General features: G+C 43.9%; 1 protein-coding gene across 1 annotated transcript; it reads right to left on the bottom strand.

Annotated features, from left to right (window-relative positions):
* Positions 1 to 113: 113 nt before the first annotated feature.
* LRRC52 (leucine rich repeat containing 52) lies at positions 114 to 20,147 on the bottom strand. The gene is made up of 2 exons (XM_015125504.3): positions 19,229 to 20,147; positions 114 to 566 (listed from the first exon to the last, which is right to left on the bottom strand). Exons 1-2 carry the CDS (start codon positions 19,848 to 19,850, stop codon positions 247 to 249), a joined length of 942 nt encoding a protein of 313 aa, XP_014980990.1. The 5' UTR covers positions 19,851 to 20,147; the 3' UTR covers positions 114 to 246.
* Between the last annotated feature and the right edge of the window lie 1,615 nt (positions 20,148 to 21,762).

Below are 21,762 nucleotides of genomic sequence, written 5' to 3'. Positions count from 1 at the left end.
TCTTGGTATTTAGATGCATCCAACAATGTTTCTAGATTTTGTTCTACCCCATCCTGCTGGGCTCAAGGAGTCATCCTCGGGCTGGTGAAGTGGGAAGGGACCAACCTGTGAAATGGCTAGCAGAGATTTTATTTATTTTACTAGTAGGTTTCAATCTCTATGACAGCTCCAAGGTGGTGGGATGGGGAGGGCAAGAGAGAAAGCAGGGAGCCTGGGGGAGGCACATAGGATAGTGGTCTCTGGCAACTAAATAAGCTGAGGGAACTCCTGGACCGAGCTCGTCTGGGTTGGAAAAATCCGCCTGCTGACTTCCAACCTAGTCCCGGCCTCGTCCTCGTCCTCTTCGCTTGACTTGCGGCGGATGTTCTGGTAGAGCACAGCACACACACCTGTGAGCCAGGCAGCCACAGTTCCTGCGGCGAAGATGCCGAAGCCGATGAGCAGCAGGAAGAAGTAGTCCTTGTGGTCCAGGTGCGTGATGCACATGTACCGGAGTGGGTTCCCCACCCGGGTGATGGGCCACCCTGTCAGCTCTGTGGGCTCCACACATGTGGCATTTAGATCATCTAAGAAGAAAAACACAGCAGGCAGGGTGCTGAAACAGCGTGACTCCCATGGTCCTAAGGCCAAAGGAGATCTGGAGGGGCCATCTGGACCCTCACTGCTCCAAGTGCGGTCTGTGGGCCAGCAGCATCGACATCACCTGGACCTTGTTAGAAATACAGAATCTCAGGGCCCACCTGTGACCTCCTGAATCCGAATCTGCATCTCAACAAGACCTTCAGGATATCTGTTGCACATTGGAGTTTGAGAAGTACTGGGCCTGGACTGTTCCTTGTCCCCAGGCTTTGCTGCATTCAGGCCATGAAAATGCTTCTTAAGGATGCTCAAGGAAGGAGAGGCCACAACAGGGGTGGGGAGGTTGAAAGGTTAGGCAAGATTGCCATGAAGTGTTGACATCTCTCTGTTCTTTACCAGTCACCTCCCTCTTGCCCCTCCCTTGTGTCCATCCCAACTTTCCCTTCACCTTGTCCCTTTCTCTTTAGCAGTAGCTGAGTCCAACCTGGGACCACCAGCACCCGCCAAGAGCATTGCAAGCCACTCAACTCTAGGAAGGGACGAGATTCTCTTGAAATGTTTACTGTGTGTTCTACCCGCTCACCACTTCCCCACCCCCCCCGCCCCTGAACAAGTCAGGGGAGCCCAGGGTAAACAGGTTGTCAATAGGGAAAGCAGTTCTGCTTCTCAGAGGTGATGTTGGCCATCACTGGCTGATTATGTCATCGACATGAGTCTTCAGTCATTCTTAGCGGCTGACTCAGCTTCCTGGCTACTTCTCTGAACACCTCCCCATATGTAACTCCATGGCCTTCACTATATAACAGAAAGAAAAGTGGGCTCTGGAGCTAGACAGGCCAGGCTTCTAATCCAGACTCTGTTACTTGCTAATTTTGTAAACTTCAGCAGGATACTGGATTCTTTCTCTGAATTCCATTTCCTCATCTTACCAGGCAAAGAATGACACTTCTCAGGGTAGTTGAGAGAACGTATTGACACAGGTTAGAAGGCACAGGTGATTGTGCCTCGAGCACGGAATCCTTGGAGCCCTATCACTGCCCCTGCATTTTTCTAACTCCATATACTCTGCCATGCTGAGGCTGAGTGCTTGTGTGAGACGCTCAGGTGAATGTATCCAGCACACACTAGATCATTGAGCTCCAGCTCAGCGCTGAGGCCAGAGCTTGAGACAACCACAATCAATATTATAATAGCAGCCAGTATTTGCTAAGTGCTTACTATGCACTAAGTGAATTACAAATATCTCATTTAATTCTAATAATAACCTTGATGCACATAATACTATTTTCCTTGTCTTACAAATAAGGAAACTGAGACTCAGGAGATCCCATAACTTGAAGGTTGTAGATAACTGCAGAATCTAGACAGAAGACAGAAGACAGAAAGACGGTGTGAGCTTGTTTTGCATAAGTGGGATTTGCAAACAGGAGCTATTGTGGAGAGGAGTTTCCTCTAAACTTCAGGGCAGGAACTGCCTGACTAGTGAAAACATCACTAACCTTGGTGACCCAGGATGTTAGGAAAATCAGGTTCAGTTAGGGAAATCCTAATGGGGGCTGGAAGCAACATTCAAAGAAAAAGTACAGAAGTAAGTTGGCTGGGGAGAAGGCATTTGGGATTATGGGTGGCTGGAAAGAGTTGTCCTCTTCACCTGGACACCATTACCTGCCTCTTGCTTCTGTATCAATGCACCTACAGCAAAGTCATTTTGTTTTGTTCAGGAAGATGGCCTGAAGTGTGTAATGCTGTTTAGGACTCAAGCTCAGAAAAAGTTGTAGACACAAGAGGGGAAGCCAGTGCAGGAACTGTGTCATATCCACTGTGTGTAATGATTACAGAGGAAGGCAGAGGAAGAAGCCTCTCTCCAGACTGAGTATGGGATGGTGGCCCTCAGGGCAAACCTGCCCCACCAGAGAGCTCTCAAGTAGAGGGAAAGGAGTTGAGGAATACAATTATGCCTCTGTACTTCTTTCTAGTCTGCCTGGCTTGAGGACCTCTGTGGCTTTGCCCAGGAGGCCTGAGCATGGAGCTCCTGTGAGCTGGGGAGGCGCCTGGAAGCTCTCCAAGAATTCTATCGAGAGAGAGCTCAGGTCACCTGCCCAAACTGTGGGAGACACATGAATCTTCAAAGAAAGTTGTATTTGAGAAGGAAAACATGGGATTCGGAGGGTCTGGGATGTGTCTAGGGGGGTTTATCTCATTCTATTTTTAAAAAGATTGGGCTTTCAAATTGCAGCTTGGGCGGCAGAGATGAGACTAAACATCACACACGTTTCCCCATTTTGGAGCATTAACTTTGAAAGGAGCAATTAGGCAGTGATTTTAATGCATTGTTAGGCTGCTAAGTGAGGGATGTGGGTGGCTTTGTTGGGAGGGAGGCCTGGGTTTCTCTCCCGTTGAATTATCTCCCCCTCTTCCCAGTCGCAGTGACTGCCAAGATTTGGGCTCTCCCCTCCCCGGCTCCCTATCTCCATTGTTTCCCTTTCCCAGCTCAGGGCCATTTCACACACTTCTGCCAAATTGCCTTCCCCAAGTACAGCTCTTCCCGGTCACACTCTGGCTCAAAACCCTCCTCTGACCTCCTGTGAACCTCGGAATAACACCCAGACCATTTGGCCTGGCATTCAGAGCCCCTCAGCATCTACCCCTTCTCCCCTTCTCTCCTTGCTTCTCAGCACTGCTGGTAACCTTTGCTCCAATCAAATTAAACTACATACTATGCCTTGATTACACCTCACCCTTACCCTCATCTGTAGTTACTTTGTTACACTGCTCCTTTTGTATCAAATGCCACATACTCCTAGTTTTGCAGGATCATATTCTTCCCATCTTTTAAGATCTAACTTAAATGCGTCTATTCCAAGGAGACCTTCCTCAACCACCCCGTCCTCAGAGCTTGGAGGACATGTGATTGTTCCCACTTGTGAACTCATCCCTAGCATTTCCGTGTGTCATTCTTAAGTACCTATCACATTCTATCTTGCATGATGGTTATTTACGATGTGCATCCTTTCTCTCCTACTAGGTAGACTTTTAGCTCTTAAAGGTATAAACCATGTCTGATCATTATTGTTCTGGTTAATAAGAGCTATCATTCATTGACCGAATTGTGTAATTTGTAAAATTGAGGGATGTTCTGGTATTTTTTTAAATTATGAGATTCTAGGTTAATCCTACTGTTCTGGTTTAATTCTATAAAAACACTCTGTAATTTTGATCCTTTGAAATTTCTTGAGAATTTGCTATACGGCTGAATGTAAGGTCAATTTTAGTACATTTTCCATGTGCTGCAAAAATATACAGTAGAACCTCTAATAACGTTGTTTCATTCTCTGTCATTTTGTTACAATATTAATGAGAAAAAAAAAATTCCCAGCCAGGGCCACTGTTTGTATGCAGTGTGTGCACGCTCCCCATGTCTGGACAGGTTTCCTCCAGGTGCCCTGGTTTCTTCCCACATCTCAAAGACGTGCATATTAGGGAACTGGCGTGTCTAGATTGGGCCAGTCTGAGTATGTGTGAGTGTGTGTATGTGTGGCCCCCAGTGGAATGGCATCCTGGCCAGGGCTGCTTCCCACCTTACACCTGAGCTGCCAAGATAGGCTCCAGCCACTCACAGCCCTGAACTGAAATAATGAGGCAAATATTATCTTACTTGTGTGTATGAATCTTTCTTAAATGTATGTATGTTTCATATTTCAATGCTAAATATCAGAAGTATGTTTTGATCTTTATTTAGAAGTTTGGTGATGTTTTTATGACTAGAAATAAGCTTTAGAAACTTAACTCTTGCTTATATCAATTAGCCTATGGTAGAATTGGTTTTGTTATATGTCATTTTGCTTGAAGTGGCAGTTTCCAAGAACCTATGGATATTAAGTGAGGACTTATTGTATTCTTTGTTGAGTACATTGTTCTATGCATGTCAGTTAGGTTGTGGTGGTGTACTGATCTTCTATACCCTTATTGACTTTTTATTTATAAACATCTATTGTCTCTTAGTTATTATTAGACTATTGTCTACTAGTCCCTGTAACTATGTAAAATTACTAGTTTTAACTGTGCACTGGTCCACTCCATATAGTTCTTTCAAGTTTTGCTTCACAATTTTTTTTTTTTTTTTTTTTTTTTTTTTTTTTTTTTCTGAGACAGAGTTTCACTCTTGTTGCCCAGGCTGGAGTATAGTGGTGCGATCTTGGCTCACTGCAACCTCTGCCTCCCAGGTTCAAGTGATTCTCCTGCCTCAGCCTCCTAAGTAGCCGAGATTACAGGCACGTGCCACCACGCCCAGCTAATATTTGTATTTTTAGTAGAGATGGGGTTCCCCTATGTTGGCCAGGCTGGTCTCGAACTCCTGACCTTAGGTGGATCCACCTGCCTCAGCCTCCCAAAGTGCTGGGATTACAGGTGTGAGCTACCACACCTGGCCTTCCCTTTACAAATTTTAAAGCTGTGTTATTAGGTGCATACAAAGTTGTAATTGTTACGTCTTCCTGGTAGAATTACCCTTCTAACATTGACCAATGTCTCTCATTATCTCTAGTAATGCTTCTTGCCTTAAAGTTTACTTTGTTTAACATTACTATGGCTGCACTGAAATTCTTTTGGTTAGTGTTTACATTGTGTATCTTCTTCCGTCCTTTTACTTTTAATCTTTCTATGTTCTACGTTCTTATATTTAAGGTATATTTTTGTAAGCAGTATGTAGCTGGGTTTTGTTTTTCATCCAAGCTAGCAAACTTTGTATTTTAATAAGCCCACTGACATTTAATGTAATTACTGATATATTTGGATTTATATCTAGTATCTATTTTTTTCATTTGTCTCCTTATTTCATGTCCTTTTTCTAACCCTTTGTTGCCTCCTTTTTTTTTTAATCATTTAACTTCCTTTTCTTTAGCTTATGAACCATACCTTCTTTTCCTATTCTAGTATGATGACTTTAGAGGTTTTATACCCATCTACTGATCCTGGAGTGCCTGACATGTGCTAGGCACTATATGAGATGCTTTACAAAATTAAACTCTAAGCTCTACTCTTGATCACCCCACAGGGCAGTTTTAACTATTCCCATGCTATGGAATAAATAAACTATACATCAATTCTTCCTTCTCTGGCTTTCTTGATTTCCTTGCCTCTCACACAGGGCGTCAGCAAGTACTGTTGTACATGCTGTGCACTGCACAACTTCAGGAGGTTCCATTCATTTTATAGACAGGTGACCCAGCTTTATGACACCACTTTACTCAGCCTCACTCCAGTGGCCCAGGGCATTAACTACAGATGTCGTTAATATTGAACTTCTTATTTCAAATAGTTCCTAAGGAAATATAAACCACCACCTGGTTTATTTCTGTACACAGTATCTTGCTCAAAGGCGGTAAACCTCTTTGTCGGAATCAGATGCATGGAACAACTACAGTGGCTGGGGCCTGGAACCACACCTATTAGTGTAGCAGCCCAGGAGACCTCCCTTTCAGAAAATAGTCTTGAACCCTCTGGTTATAAGAGGAACTGCTTCTTTTCTCTGTCTTCCGGAGGGACCCCAGTTCTGCCCAGGGCTCTGCTGCAGGTTCCCAGTGACTTGGTGCCCCCAAAGAAGCCAGGCCATGGGCAGTTTGCTCTAAGCCCCTGTGGCAGCTTGCTCAGGAACCTTCTGGGCTGACTGGAGGGGTGAGCATCTAGGCGGTGGCAACGGAAAGCAAGAGGGTGGAATCTGAAGGTACTGCAATTACCTCTCAGTGAGTAAATTATGTTTCTATCAGCTTAAGCACCTTGTCAAGCACTTTGTCAACTTCTACCCTGGACTTAGAAAAAAGCCTAATTCCCCCATGTTTCCTTTTAGGCCCCAGTCCACCCAAATATCACTAGATGTACAGTGCTTTGCCTTCTATTTTTTTTGCAAGGTAAATTATGTTTTTATCAAGGAAATTGATTTGCCACCTATTCATTTGTCTGGCTCCACTCATTAGATTACAGATACTATGAGGATAAGGATTTTTTGTCTGTTTTGTTCACTGATGTTTATCAGGATGCTAGAACTCAGGGTGTATTTGTTGAATGAATTGATTGCTATTCAAACCCCTTGGGCTCGCTGTCCCTGACATAATGCTCCGGTGGAGGAAAGGGAACCTGAGTGGTAGAATACCATACGTGGGTCAGCTGACCTTGAACTGCCTCAGACACTCTACACTGGGTGAGTAGCAATCCCTGTGAGAGTATGGGGAAGGTTCAGTGCGCTAAGTGAAGCTCCAAGGAGGCAGGAATGGATGCTCTTTAGGACCAAATGGAGGTATAAGCCTTGAATTGGGAAGGGCACCTCCTCTGTCCTGTGAGACCAAAGAGAAGGAAACAACGGTAAGAGTATGAAGACAAACTGCTGCAGACATGATATCAAAAGGTAATTATTATTATTTCCAAATTACTTTTTGAGAACTGTTTGAGAGCAGAGACCCTTTTTCTGAACCCTTGCATCCTTAGTCTCTGGCACGCAGTAGGTGCTCAATAAATGTATGTCGAATGCAAGCGTGGATTATTGGTCTGATCTTCTATAGTACTTTGTCCTGTTGTTTAGGACTGGTTCCCCAAATAGAATTTGAAGAGATCACTATTATATATTCTGTTGTACTACGGGTGCCCCAGAGGAGATGATTCCCTAGAAAGAAACCTAGGTTGGGCAATATGGCTGCTCAGGAACACCAAAGCCAACTGGCCAGCAAGGCCCCCTTCTCAGATCCTCATGCACAAACCTATGAGAATTTCAAGCCCTGGCATTGGCTTCTACCTTTGCCTTTGTGGAGCTCCACTTACTCATTGCCCAGCTGTCATCTAATGATGGCATAAGCCAGGGGTCAGCAAACTACAACCTGTGGGCCAAATCCAGCTTGCTGTTTTGTAAACAAAGTTTTATTGGAGCACAGTTTTCCCATCCTTTTACATATTTTCTAATGCTGCCTTCACGTTAATGGCAATGTTGAGTAGGTGCAATGAACACCCACAAAGCCTAGAATATTTACTGTTGACCCTTTCTGGAAAGCATGTGCTGACTCCTGGTCTAATCCATCCTAGGCACCTTAAAACCTTAAGGATTTGTGTTATATGGGCTTGTGCAAAGTACAATTCTTATCGGGTATTCACAATTTCCCCCTTGTGTATACAGTCTATAGATTTTTAAAGGTTAAAAGTGATTCATAGACTCATGGAACATGTAGACGAGACCTTGACGTTCAGCAAGTTCAACCTGATGATGCCTGTGCTTTATAGGTGTTTTAGGTTACAGAACTGGTCTTGTGTATAACTGGTTGCATGTGGGCATGATTCAGAGGCAAGAAGCTTTCTTTTTCTCATAATTGCGTCTCATGGGCTTGTCAGTACCCAGAACTCTGTCAGTGGGAGATGAAACCTTTCGTTTCACCAATAAAATAACACTCAAAGTGTAATGTTTTCTGAAAAAGAAGCAAATGACTTAATCCCTACTCAGGGGTAGCCCCGTGCTACCACCTTTTGGTGGGGTGAGGGGAACAAGCTACATGATGGGGCTGGGGGCTGGGATCAGGTTCTTCTTGGAAGTTAAAAATTAAATTTTTTTTCTTCTAGTTTCTTCTCAGTTTGGCCTAAAACTGAGCCTGCTTAAGAACTACCCATCTGCTCAGAAAAATCCAGAGGGCAGACAGTTGTCCTCATGGATAACAAACCATTATGAAACCCCAGGAGCCGAAGGGCACCATCATTCACCAGTCCACCAGGCAGAAACACCAGGCAGAAACTGTTTGCTTCCTCTTTCACATTCCACGTTTGGATCATAAGGAAACCCTGCTAGTCCTACCTTCAAAATGTGTCCCGATTCTTACTTCTTCTCATTACCTGGACCATTGCCCTCGTCCCAGCCAGTGTCCTCTTTTGCCTGAACTGTGTTGGCCTCTGAATGTGTGTCCTTGCTTTTTCCTACAATCTCTGTCTGGAGACAGCAGTGGGAGCAATTTGTAATTACAGATCATGTCACTTCCCTGCTCAAAATCCTTCCATGACTTCCCATCACACTTAGAATAAAATCAAAAGCCTCTCCATGTCCTATCTACCCTATGTGACCTGGCCTTAGTAATTTTCTATCTCATTCTTCCCTTTCTCCTTTTCCTTCACTCTGCCCCAGCCATATTCCCTTTCTAATATGTCAAACTCATTCCAGCCCAACGCCTTTGTGTTCGTTCTCCCCTTGGTCTAGAAAGAGCTTCTTCCTCCCCATGTAATATTTCCATGGCTTCTCTCTCACTTTATTTCAGTTCTCTGCTCAAAATCACCTTTGCGGGCCCCCTGAGCCTGAAGTATCCACCTTGTCCTCAATCTCAGGCACACACTTCCTTTCCCCTCTCTTATTTTCCTCCATGGCACTTGTTGTTATTTGACATTATGTCATATGTCAGTTTATTTATTGTCTTCCTCTCCCACTAGAATGTAAGCTTCATGAGAGCATGTTTGTTTCTGTTCACACCAGTATGCCCCGTGCCTGGCCAAGGCGCTGGCATCTGATTGGTGCTCAGTAACTGTCAGTGAATGCATGCACTCAGATCTCAGTCTGGGCTCCTCAACTCTTTGTAAATGTCAAATAGGGATAACAATGCCTGTGCCTCACCTCAGCCAAATGCTGTGACCAAAACATCTTGACTGTTAGAAGAAAATGCGTTGAAAATTACAAGGGTTTGTCTAACATGACTTTAATTCCAGTCTTAACTATGTTTTAATTGGATGCATCAGGTTTTTAGTTATTCTCTTATTTGGGTTGAGGAGAAGGCCAAATTCACCTATGTGATCAAAAAAGCTATCATTGGCCAGGTGCGGTGGCTCACGCCTCCCAGCACTTTGGAAGGCCAAGGTGGGCGGATCACTTGAGGTCAGACCAGCCTGGCCAATATGGCAAAATCCATCTCTACTAAAAATAAAAACGTTAGCTAAGCATGGTGGCACATTCTTATAGTCCCAGCTCCTGGGGATGCTGAGGATCACCCCAGTCCGGTAAGTCGAGGTTGCAGTGAGCTGGGATTGCACCACTGCACTCCAGCCTAGGTGACAGAGCAGCAAGAGTGTGCCTCAAAAACAAACAAACAAACAAACAAACAAACAAACAAACAAACAAAAACAAAAAACAAAAAAACCCCACCAACTATCATTGCATATGGACCATGCAGCAGATTAGGTGTTTTTTAATGACATCATCTTGGAAGCGTTAACACTCCCCTCAAGAACTCCAGCACCCCTAAGTTGAACTCCTTGCCTCTGCTCACCCTGTTTGTTTCTGCAAACCCACACTGCTCTACGCCTTCTCCACATCTCATGTGACAATCAGAATCACCACCAGGCAAAGAATTTGTAACAACGACAGCTAGCATTAATTGAACATTTACTGTGTGCAGTTCTAAAATCTTCATGTGGGTTTTTTCATTTAATTATCATAACTTGAGGTAATAGGCACTATTTTATCTGCATTTTGCAGATGAGAACTTGGGTTGGATGGAGACTGTTGCCCGCAGTCAAGTAGTTGGCAAGTGACAGAAGCAGGATGAAAAGCCAGGTGACCTGCATCCAGAGCCCACCTTAGTGTTGCCTGCTCAACTAGGATGTGAACATCTCAAGGACAATGGATATTTTATAGTCGCCTAATTGGATTGGTGTTATGGAATTATGGAAGCATCATAGAAAACATTACATGAAACTGTGTACTTTATAGATATATAGTCATTCTTTGTTTTTTACCTCACTGAAAGAGAAATACAGGCACCAATTGGGCCCCTCAATTGTATTCGTCCCCCATCATCACACTCACCCCCATCTATGTTTACCCTTGCCTCCTTCTCTGCAGTCCCAGAAGGCAGAGGAGGTGCCACTCCCCTTTCAAGGATTACCCCTCCATTTGGTTCTGGAGACCATCCATCCACTCCTGTCCCCTTGGGGACTTTACCCCACAAATGACTTCCCCTCTCTCCTGTATCTTTGTCCTTTTTCTCTGCATCGACTCTTTCCATCAGCAGATAAACACATGGTTGGATCTCTTTTCTCCTAAAAATCCTCCTTCTTCATTTGTTTTCTCTCCAACTAGCATCCTATTCCCTGCAGTCCACAGCCATGCTTTCTAGAAGAGTAGTTTACATGGTTTACGCCTTCTTATCTTTGATGTTCAGTTCATAGCCCATCATGGATAGGTGTTCACTCCTATCATGCCAGTGGAACTGCCTAAGACATCAGGGATCTCCGGTGCTAAATCTGATGGACAGTTTTCTGTCCTTATCCGACCTGCTCCCACTTTTTGGAACTCTTTGAATTCCATGACTTTATCCCGCTCTAATTTCCTTTGTCTGGGGGCTCCTGCTGTCCTACATGGGTTGCTTTTCCTTACTTGACCCTTTGGTATGTTGCATTCCCCAAAGCTTCTGTACTTGGCCCTTATCCTCATTTGAAACTCTTTTTCCTGATTGATCTTATCTTCTGTTAGGTTTCAATGATCACTAGTGAGTTGATGACCCCCAAATATATGTATATTTTATGCCCTGTTCTCTATTCTGAATTTCAGGTCAGAACATCCAAATGCCTAGTGTTTTACAGGGACTCTTCACTGAATAAGGTCAAGACGGGACTCGGCTTCTCCCCTGACTTCCTCACTGCCCTCCTCCAAGTGTGTTTATGTCAGCAAAGCCCCCACACTGTCCAAGCCAAAGTCGTGGGAGCTACCATTGATTTTTCCCTTTTCTATATTTTCTGTATCTCATTCATTCACTCAGGAAACACTAGTTGAGCATTTTCTCTGTGTCAGGCCTGTGCTTGTTTCTGAAGATTCGGATCTGCTCTCATAGAGCTTCCAGTCTATCAGGGAAGACAAATGTTAAACGAATACACATTTATTAATTAGAATTGTGCCGGAAGTGACAAAGGGTGCGCAAGAAACTATGAGAGGAGCTAGTTCAGTCCCAAATCCTGTTGTTTCTGCCTTCTAAATGATTCCTTCTCAAATGTCTACACCTTTTCTCCTCACTGTTGCAATAGGCTGCCATATTGTCTGGCTTGAACGCCTACAGGAGCTTCCTTCCTAGCCCTACCTCCAGCTCGCTTGCCTCCCAAGACTTCTTAGGATATATTGCATGTTCCCCAAAAAACCATTCAAGGCCCTTCCTAGCTGGGCCCCCATCCTTTTCTCTAGCCACATCCATCCTTTGCAGGATTACCTCCAGGATGAGGAGCTCTTCACCTTTTAAGATGAGGAAACTGAGGTTGACTGCTTTGGCCAGACTTGCACTGCTGTTTTCCAGAGTCCTGAGTGATGCTGGGTGACCTGAGGGACCAGGTGTAGAGATCTGGCATTTCTGAGCTTGGAGTGACCTTCGATCACCTACTCTCAGGGATCCCAATTGGCTTGCGTCAGGGAGTGTGTCAGCATCACCCAGGGGTTCCTAAATGTCCCATGCTTGCTGCTCCTATCCCTTCTCAGATTTTCTGGGTGGCTTGGGGATCACTGACTCAGCTACACGCCTCTCAGACCCCTCCTTGCCCTCGGGAGGCTGCTCTTCTGGCTTTCAACAGCCTTGGAAGCCTTGGAACTACTGGTTGCCCAGTCTTTCTTTCTTTCTTTCTTTTTTTCCTTTGATCTTTATTTTAATTTCCCTGATGGAGGACATGGGTAAGCATTGATAGTGGAATAACGTGAGGACCTGAATTCATTCTGGAAATCTAAGTTTGGGCACAGTTGTGGATGACTTTGTACTTGGTAGGTTGAAATGGGGCCATTATCCCATTACAGCAGTCTTGAATACAGGATGATATAACCTCATCATGAAACTAAGATGTTCTCTGCTCAAAACGCCCTCAAAATGACTTGGACCTGAAGCAGCACATGACTCAATCCATCTGCTTCCTGCAGATGGCCCTGAGTGGCTTTGTCCACTGCCTCTGCAGCACCCTTGCTCAAGCTCCTCTGATGTATGGGCCCCACCATCAGACTCATTTAGGACTGGTTAAGGCTATCAGAGCTGACACAGACGGGACTCTCTGTCCTCAAACCGCCCCACTCTGGCCCCTGGTAGCCTGTCACTTTCTAAATTCTCACTGTTTCTGGTTGTTCCCTGTCAAATTGCAAGTGTTCCCTGAGGGGATATTTCAAAACACTAGGCATTAGCATCTCAGTGCAAATTGATTCATTTACTAATTGGAACAGCCACGGAAGGTCCAGAACATAAGCCACTGTTCTAGGGTTTCTGAAAAGTGGCCTAAGGACCACTGGCATGAAGAGTTGACTGAATCAGAACCTCAGGGCATAGGACCTGGGATTCTTGTGCTTGTTAGAGTTTGAGAAGCACTGTTCGAGCAGGTCTGGCCTGGGAGGAAAGTTTGGGGCAATGAGTTCCTTGGGGTGGAGGCATTGTTTTAGTGAAGTTGGGGGTGCTTAATATAGGAGGTGGGAGAGTGCAGGAGTTAGAGGCATCTGCTTCTTAATTGAGCTTCCTAATTATGTGACGTAGCCCTCATCACTGGGAACACCTCCACCTTAGCACTTGCCACTATGCACTTGCTCCCCTGGAACCCTGCCTGTTGAGCACTGTTCTCCTCTCACCTCCTGTGCACTTATCTTTCTATTTAGGTCCATAGGCTACCAGCTATAAGAGGCCTTTGAGGATATCTAACCCAAATCCTTTATTTTAAGGACAAGAAAAGTGACTCTTGAAGAAGGAAAGTGACTTTCCCCATATCACATAGTGGCATTTCTGGGATCAGGACAGGGCCTCCTGGCTTTTAATTCTATTTTCTGTCTCTTATATCCTAGATTATCTTATTCAAGACAAAAATTATGACTTTTTTCTCTGTGAAACAGCCACTCCAGCATTATAATGCAATGTTGGGACATAATGAATATACAATAAATGTTTCAGAGTTAAATGGATCATGATGTGCCTGACAGCAAAGAAATATCGTGGCATCAGGGAAAAACATTGAACTTGGATGTCAGGATATCTCTGCGCTGGGCTTTTCTCCATAGCCACTTACCTGTGACTCTGGATTCTAAAGTTGTAGCTTAAACATCCTATGTTAAAAGGCTACCCTGACCAGTATGGTAGCCACTAGCCTTAGGTTGCTATTTAAATGTATTGAAATAAAATAAAATAAAAAAATTCAGTTCATTTGTTCTAGTCAAATTTCAAGAGCTCAATGGCCACATGCGGCTAGAGACTACTGTATCGGGCACCATATATGTAGACTATTTACCCTGTTGCAGAAACTTCTGTTGGATAGCATTAGAGCAGACTTTGCCAGTAGAGGGGAATGGGATGTATGAGGCCAGGTTTTGTATGTTTCAGAGCTTAGAGTTTGAGTGAATTTTCGAGAGCATCCTGAAAGCCATTCGACCCTATTCCCTAAGGGAAATCAAATATCCTGGGAAGAACTCAATGACCACTCTCACCTTCAAGTATCATTAATGACTGGAAAATAACAGTTCTGGCCAGGAATTAGTCCTCCCACTTGCTAACCTGGGCCAGAAAGGAAATGGAACGTGTGGGTCTGTTTTCAGTCTGTATTGATCAGGGCTCAGTAGAGCACCCTGGCAAGGGACACATTACAACACACCTCCATTTCTGCTGTAACTTTTGTGTTTAAAAAGTGACTATATTAACTCTTTGATAACTGAATACTTTTCAGTACATCTGGTGAGTATGCCACTGGAGAGTTTCTTTTGATTCAGAACTTTGATTATAGTGCCAAATCTCTTGCCAACTTGAGAAAGTTTTGATATTCTTGTTCAGTCCAGCCTTATGATAAAATAAAGTGAATGAAACACTTGACTTCCTCTACAACCCCTCTATAGGGAATGTCCTTAGCAAAAATGTGACACAGAAGTATATGATATTGCCCTCATGTCTTTTATTTTAAGACCTCTGCACTTCCTTCTTGCACTTCTGTTCCTTCAAGGTTCTCCACTACTGCAGAATTAATCTTAGCTAATCAAATTCCCAAGAATTAACTCCTGCTGATATGAGAGCTGATAAAGGCTTAAGGACACTTGTGTTATTCTTCCCAGGAGTTCATGTATTTTTGCAAGTTCTTCAAGATCGTGACACATACTTGGGACCCAAAAGGATGAACCTCTAGTGGCTAATTTCAGATTAGTGGTAGGAAGTGGATAGGGACACACTGGGGCAAAAGTATTTATTACTCAGTTATACCATGTAGGTGACGTCTTTCTCCTGAGGCTAGAGAAAGTTGCCTACTTCTAACATCCCCAGAATGTTGCCTACACATCCACACTTGCCTCTGGAAGTGGAGCTTGTCTTTAGGTAGAGCTTTGGTTCTAGATTCGGGTGACTCAGGAATAGGCACCCTGCTGCTGCTGGTCCAGCCCCAAGTCTTATGGCCCAGGCTAAGACAAAGCCTTGATTTGAGCTTTTGCTTTTGTTGACTAGGGTCTGAACACCCATGTTCTTAACTTACCTAATAATACCCAACTCAGAATGTGACATAGACTTGTCCTGTCCCTCCAGGATTCTCTTTGCCCCATTTTTGTTTGGGTTAGAGTCTTAGAAGCAGCTGCCCACCTTCCCACATCCTATCTATATTCCTGCCTGCATCTCTATAGTCATGTTTCTAGACAGGGTGCATTGTCCTTTAACACCACATATGCTGAGCCTTCCTGAAGTCCACTGCTTATCTAGGGGAACACTTGACTGCTTTCTGCTATTCTACTCTCTGTACCTTTCCTCATCTACCAACCATTTGTTTTTTGATTGCTTGTAGTGTGTCAAGCTTAAATGCTAATGGCACTTCATAAATGTTCTCATTTCATTTTATGACAGCCCTAGGAATGTTGGTTCTATTATTATCCTTGTCTTCAAGATGAGGAGATTAAAGTTCAGAGAAGTTAAGTAACTTATCTTATATCCTGCAGCTAGTCAGCATGAGGGCTAGGATTATAACCCATTTATTTTATTCCAGAACCTGAGCTCTTAACACTGGGCTCTGCTGCCTGAGGGTGGCTGTCCTTCATCACCTGGAGGACAAGTGGCTGCCCCAAGTGCCTGTCACCCTAGTAGGCACATGCTGGCCTCATTTGTCGTGCCCTGTTTTGTTCTGTTATGCCCAACTAAACTATGGCACAGATATGGCGCAGATGACCCAGAGTTACGTGAGTCTCCATATGCAGCCTCAGGTTTCTTGGTTAGTTACCTTCATGAGCACTTGTTTGGCACATAGTAGGCACTCAGTAAGTATTTAAATAGATGAATGGATGAACTGAATTGTAGCATGGAAGTCCTTTACTTCACTGCATTGCTTTTCAAGGAATATATGTGCACTCTCATATTGTCCTTAATATTATACTACAGTGAAAATTTCCCAGGGCTAAGGTTCAGTATTTCCTTGGGTCTAAAATGAGCCTGTTTGTGAAGTAGATTCTGTTCTATAAACAACCAGATTACTCAGCTTATTTCATAGAAATCTTCCTATTTCCTGAAACATGGATATATGCGGAGAGATACATGGGCTCCATGCTAGAATATGTCAAAGATCACCATTTTGATAACAAATGTGGTATAAATAGGTGGGCTTAAGTTTGAGACTTCACTAAGAATGTTTGCCAATAGCAAAGATATTTCCACCTAGCAGAGACCATGAGTCATCATATGAAAGTAAAAAGAATTAAATACCTTTCCTTACATTGAAGTTTGGCTAGAGGGCAAGAGAAGCAGCCAATGAATTTTACTGTATGGGTGTTCAACTTTATGGGTATGCATGTATCTGTTCATGTATGTGGGTGTGAACCTGTACATTTATGTATGTGTATGTAATATGCTGCTGGGTATGTAAGTAGGTATGTAGGTATAAATGGTATATATGTGCAGGTATGTAAGTATGTATGTATATATGGTATGAACATATGTATACATGGTATATACAAACCTTTGTGTTTGCATATGTGTGTGTATGTATTTGTGTTTTCATGTGTGTTTGTGTGCATATTTGTGATTGCATGTGTGTATGGGAAGGGAGAACCAGACTGATTAAGGCCCAAATGAGAGCAAATGCTAAGGTTAGATTTACCCTTTTGGAGTTGGGGTAGACTGGGGTGAAACCTGGGTTTGCAAGGGAAGTACAGGCATATCAACGACTTTATGATGGTTAGTGCTTATTATCCAATGAAAATGATCTTGAGTCAGTTCCAAGTGGCAGCCAGATAGAAAATAAAGCTGAAGTTTAGATGTTGTAGCCGTATGTTTATAATATGACTTATATTTATAACTAAACTCACTTACAGGATGATAGTTATGTAATTTGAAGATTTATGAGATAGTATAGTCTTGTGGAAAAAGACCTGCATTTGAAATCAAGGGGTTCAAATTATTTTCTTGCCATTCATCAACTGTGTGATTTTGGGCGGGTCAGTCTATTTTCTCATCCAAGGATAGGGTTAAAAATATCAATCCTAGTCTCTTCCACAGGCTGAGGGCACAAGTTTAAGTGTTGGCGTGACACTCACACTAAAGAAAATGAGGTACCATGTGTGGAAAAATGGAGGGAGATGAGCAAATTAGCAGTGGTGGGTGCATGTGTGGGGTCCCACAACTGGGGGATGAAGTTTTCTCTACCTCACAAAACAGACTCTTCATTCATGAGGAGCTTATAAGCTTGACAAGATAGACACTCCTTTGTGATGTCTTGGAAAATATGCAGTGAAAAAGATCTACTTTATAATCCCATTCAACTGTGGATTGAACTGAAGAGTCAAGGAGTCCAAAGTGGTCAGCCTGAAAATTCTGAGAAGATACAAGTGTGCCAGCAGAAATTTGATGAAGGGAGATGGAGTGGGAGGTGAAATGGTAGGCTTAGGTGCTGGGGTGGAAGCCAAGCTATGTCACTCTTGTCATCTGGGGTGGGAGGTCCCACTTGTAACCTGATAGGCTCTACTCAAGGAAAAGTGCATGTATGGTGGGGAGGGGCAAGAGAAGATAACACCCTTCCATAGGCTGATTTACAGGAACATGGACAGGGAGAATCCCTTTATGGACCACAGGTCATGCATGAGGATGATTAATATTGAACATCTTTTATAGTGCTTTCTAGACACTATCACAGTTTTGGAGAAAAGTAGAAAACATTATCTCTGGCTCCTAGAGATGGTGTTATAGAAAGGCAAGGCCACCTACCCAAGATAACTGTTTCTGCCTTCTAGTCCTGTTGGAAGAGGGTCTGACAAAGTTAGTTTGTTTTGATTTATTCTAACAACTCAAGATGAGGTATCTGGCAGCAGGGTCAGGTGTCTAAGGCACAACATTTAAGGAGGCACTGACTCACAATGTCTCATTCTCAGGGCACTCGCTCTCAGTGCCTCCTTAAATTTTGCCTCCTAAAAGCCCTGCTTGCCTCATCCCAGTCCAGATTCTGCCAGGAGGACTTTCTGAGCCACACCCATTGGGAGGGCAGGAGGGCACGGTTTTCACTTGCTGTCACCACTTGGTTCTCTCTCCCCCAGTTCTCCTTGAAGTCTGTCATTCTGGCCAGGATTATTCCTAGCCTATTGCCACCTGGGCAGCACTTCATGGTGGAAGCTTTAGCAGGAATTTTATGAACCTGCATCTATGAAAACATTTGCAAAGGCAAACACCCAGGGAAGGGAGAAAGACATGGTTTTGACAGGATTTGATTTTCTACCCAGAGTCCAATTTTGTCGGATTGCATCAGTGGCTCCAGACTTTCTGTGAGGGGTTATTTCTCGTTTTTCTGAAGCTCTGACTTTCCTGGGTAAAAGTGCTATTATTGGTGGAGAGAAGAATTGGAGGGTAAGGATGAGACAGTAAAGTCCCTAAGATAAAGAAGGAATGAAGCACAGGCGCCATGGCAGGCCGGGTGAGGACAGCGGGTAGAGTGGTGGCCAGGAGCTTGGAAATCTCCCAGGTAAGGGTTGAGCATCTACCTGTAAGACTAGAATCTCTCTGCTTGACACAGTGAGCACTGGGACCCTTTCTCCATTGATTCATGCCATTCTCTCCTTCCGTAGGAGGCCAGCATCTTCAAAACAAAGCAGCTATCAAAGCTCTGTCTTCCTTCTTCCCTCCCTCTCTCACTGTCTGGGTAGCTCACGTGCCCCTCCTTCCATCTGTATATTAAACTTTCCCTTCTATATATATCATACTCCTGTTGAATTCTCTACTGCTTATGAATGACTGAATTTACTTTTTGATCCTGGAAAAATTCAGTTGCTGAATTAAACAGATTAAAACAGTTTACCAACAGAATACAGTGTCCCTATATTACCTTGTCACTTTGCAATTACTTTATCATTTCTACACACATCATATATTTGATGCAACTCTGTACCTTAGGTAATATTATTATCCCCACTTTATGGATTAGAAAACTGAGGCTCAGAGAAATGGTGATATTTTCAAGGGTAGCCAACTGGTAAGTGCTAGTTTGGGACCAGAACTCAGCTCTTTGAATTTCTATTTCAGAACTTTTTCTTATTGCTACTCCAGTCAACCCAAGGGTGGGTCCTGCAGAGTAATAAGAATGTATTCAATCAGCTTCACCCAACTTTTTCTCCCATTCTGACCATCTTTTGAGTTCACCTTTTCTGGAGCCACTTCAATCACATCCTCTTCCCCACACCCGATCAAGCCCTCACCTGAGGGGTCCATATGGGACACTATTAAGAAGATGGCGAAGTCCAGGAAAGAGCAGTTGCACTTCCAGGGGTTTCCACTCAGAAACAGGGTCTCCAGAACAGGGAGGTGGTGTAAGGCAGCACTGTCCAGGGTCTGCAAGCCGGTATTTCTGAGGTCCAGGTACCTCAAAGAGGTGGTGTTGGCAAAGGTGAACTTGTGAAGCGATAACAGGTGAGGGTTGTTGGCAATGTTCAGGTGCACCAGGTTGCTGAGGACCGAGAAAGTGAGTGGGGAGATCGAGGTTAGGTTGTTGGAGCTGAGGTCAAGGTAGATGAGTTTGAAGACCCCGATGAAGGTATAATCCATCACCTCTCGAATCCAGTTTTTCTGACAGTCCAAATAAACAAGGTCACTGAGGAGTCCTAGATGCATTGCTGGCAAACTAGTGATTCTGTTCTCGTTCACGAACAGCCTCCGGGTGTTCAGGGGTATGTCAAGGGGGTATTCGGTTAACTGCTTCGCTGTGCAGTTTACTTCTTGGGCTTGACACAGACAATTATTTGGACACTTTGACCCTGATACCAGCCCCATTCCAAAGGAAAAGAGTAACCACCCGGGGCCAGGGCCTGAAGCAAGGGACATAGTAAGAAGCCACAACCACCCTCCTTCCACCTTCCTGCGGGCTCTGTCCCTCTGATCCGAAGGCTGCCGGTGGAGGGTGGGGCGGGGGAGGGGCGCTGGAAAGAACTGTAACACTTTAGCTTTGTGCAGAGCAATTTTCCATTACAGGAGGACTGAACAGAAATTGAAACGCGAGGCTCAATGCCCTGCCACCCAGCTTGGTGGCTCTGCCTCTCGCTCCCAGACTGCTGCTGGAAGCTTGCCCACTTGGCAGCTTTGAAAGGTCTCACCCTTTCCCTGCATTTGCAAGTGAAGGGGAGCCAGGGGAGAGCCACATGACAATGAGGTTGCCAGTGGACACCTTTGTGATGTCAGCAGCCTCCGGAGACTGCCTGGCTGAGGGAAAGAGATTCCTCACCTCTCCTTCTGGGTGGTGTGGGGGTGTTTTATGTGTCTTGGTAAGCCAGCTGGAACTCCCTGGGGGAGTTGGGGCCTCATGGGTAGGAGCCTGCAGCATGCGTGTGTTGGGGACCAGGCTGGGTTCAGTGTGTGGGTGTGTATAGTATCTGTACCCCCTCCCCATGGAGCTGTAGTGGAAGATTAGGTGACACTGGACCCCCTAATCTGCAGGCCATGGAGGGAGCACAGGACATCTCCAGGCCAACTCCTTTTCTTAGGGATGAGCAGAGCGACTTGCTTGAGGTCAGTTCTCAGCGTGGGTCTTTTCTTGGGTATAGATTTGGATGGGTGCCAGTTTTTCAGTGTTGCCAGAAGAAGATGGAAAAGGGGTTGTTTCTTTTGAAATGAGGCAAAGGAAATTCCTCTGATAAAGTGGTACTCTTTTCAGACTTTATTCCTAGGATGTATACATCTCTGTCTGCATTTTGAATATATGTATATATATATATGAATGTATATATAGATGTGTGTGTGTGTGTGTGTGTATTTTAAAAAGTTTTTGAACAAGTATAAGCTACTCCTCCTAACACAAAACCCAAATGTATGTATAAAAAAAATCTGAGTGCAACAATAGAACTATTTTTTTTACCACTCGTATTCTCCTAGGACTTTTAAAATAGTGAGTACCTCTCTAGTACTTCTAGTGTGAGTTTATATTCATTAATTACTTGTCAGGTGATGGGAGTCTTTTGGAGCGAGGGATAGAAAACCTGGAAGCTGAAGAGTTGGGATGTATCCCACACCCTGTGGAGGAAGGCATATCAGACAGAAATAAGATAAAACATCTGAGGAGTTGAAACTTTTATTTATGGGAAAATTGGATTTCATTTTTTAAAAACATTCATATATACTGAGTTGTGAATATTAATAACATATTGAAACCTAAGCAGAGTGCCTGGCACCTGGTGTATAATAAATGTGTAGTGAATGAACGATGTGAGAACGTTTCTGATGTTTTGTTTCCTTCTTTTGCTTCTTTGCCAAGAGAAATTAATAAAGTCAAATGGATTTGTGGCTAGTTAGCTAATGCTTGATTGTTTACTTACTCAGCATTCTTTGAGTGACTGGCTGTGAATAAATATGATGACTTAGGCGTGTTTACCAAATTGAAAGTGACCTTATTTAAGTAGACATTTCAAATACTTAAAGTAATGACCCAAATGATAGCTGTACTAATTGAAGCATGACTTAATATAGGGCAGACACCCTTTCCTCATAATTAAAACAAATTCTATTAAAAAAATAAGTTCCTTCCTAGATCTTACGTGATTGCCGAGGAGAGAAATCTGGCATATGAAGTCTATAGAAAAGAATTAATTTCCAAAGTGACTACTCTGGGAGCTGTGGCGAGGGTGTGTTTTGCTGGTGGAGTGTGGCAGGGATGCTTTGTTTGGAAGGGCTGTGTTTGGTGTCTGCTTCCCTTCGATGAGAAATGATCACTGATTCACTCACCAAAGCTCATGGAGTGATTTTG

The sequence above is a fragment of the Macaca mulatta genome, chromosome 1, assembly GCF_049350105.2.
Source record: "Macaca mulatta isolate MMU2019108-1 chromosome 1, T2T-MMU8v2.0, whole genome shotgun sequence".
Classification (NCBI taxonomy): Eukaryota; Metazoa; Chordata; class Mammalia; order Primates; family Cercopithecidae; genus Macaca; species Macaca mulatta.
The sequence above is the reverse complement of the archived record's forward strand: the minus strand, read 5'-3'. Positions and strand labels throughout refer to the sequence as shown.

Bases quoted from the DNA above. Each gene is read 5' to 3' on its own strand.
- LRRC52 (XM_015125504.3), bottom strand. From the start codon at position 19,850: ATGTCCCTTGCTTCAGGCCCTGGCCCCGGGTGGTTACTCTTTTCCTTT. The intron at 567-19,228 runs GTGAGGGCTTGA...TTTTCTTCTTAG, and splicing joins GTCCCATATGGACCCCTCAG to ATGATCTAAATGCCACATGT.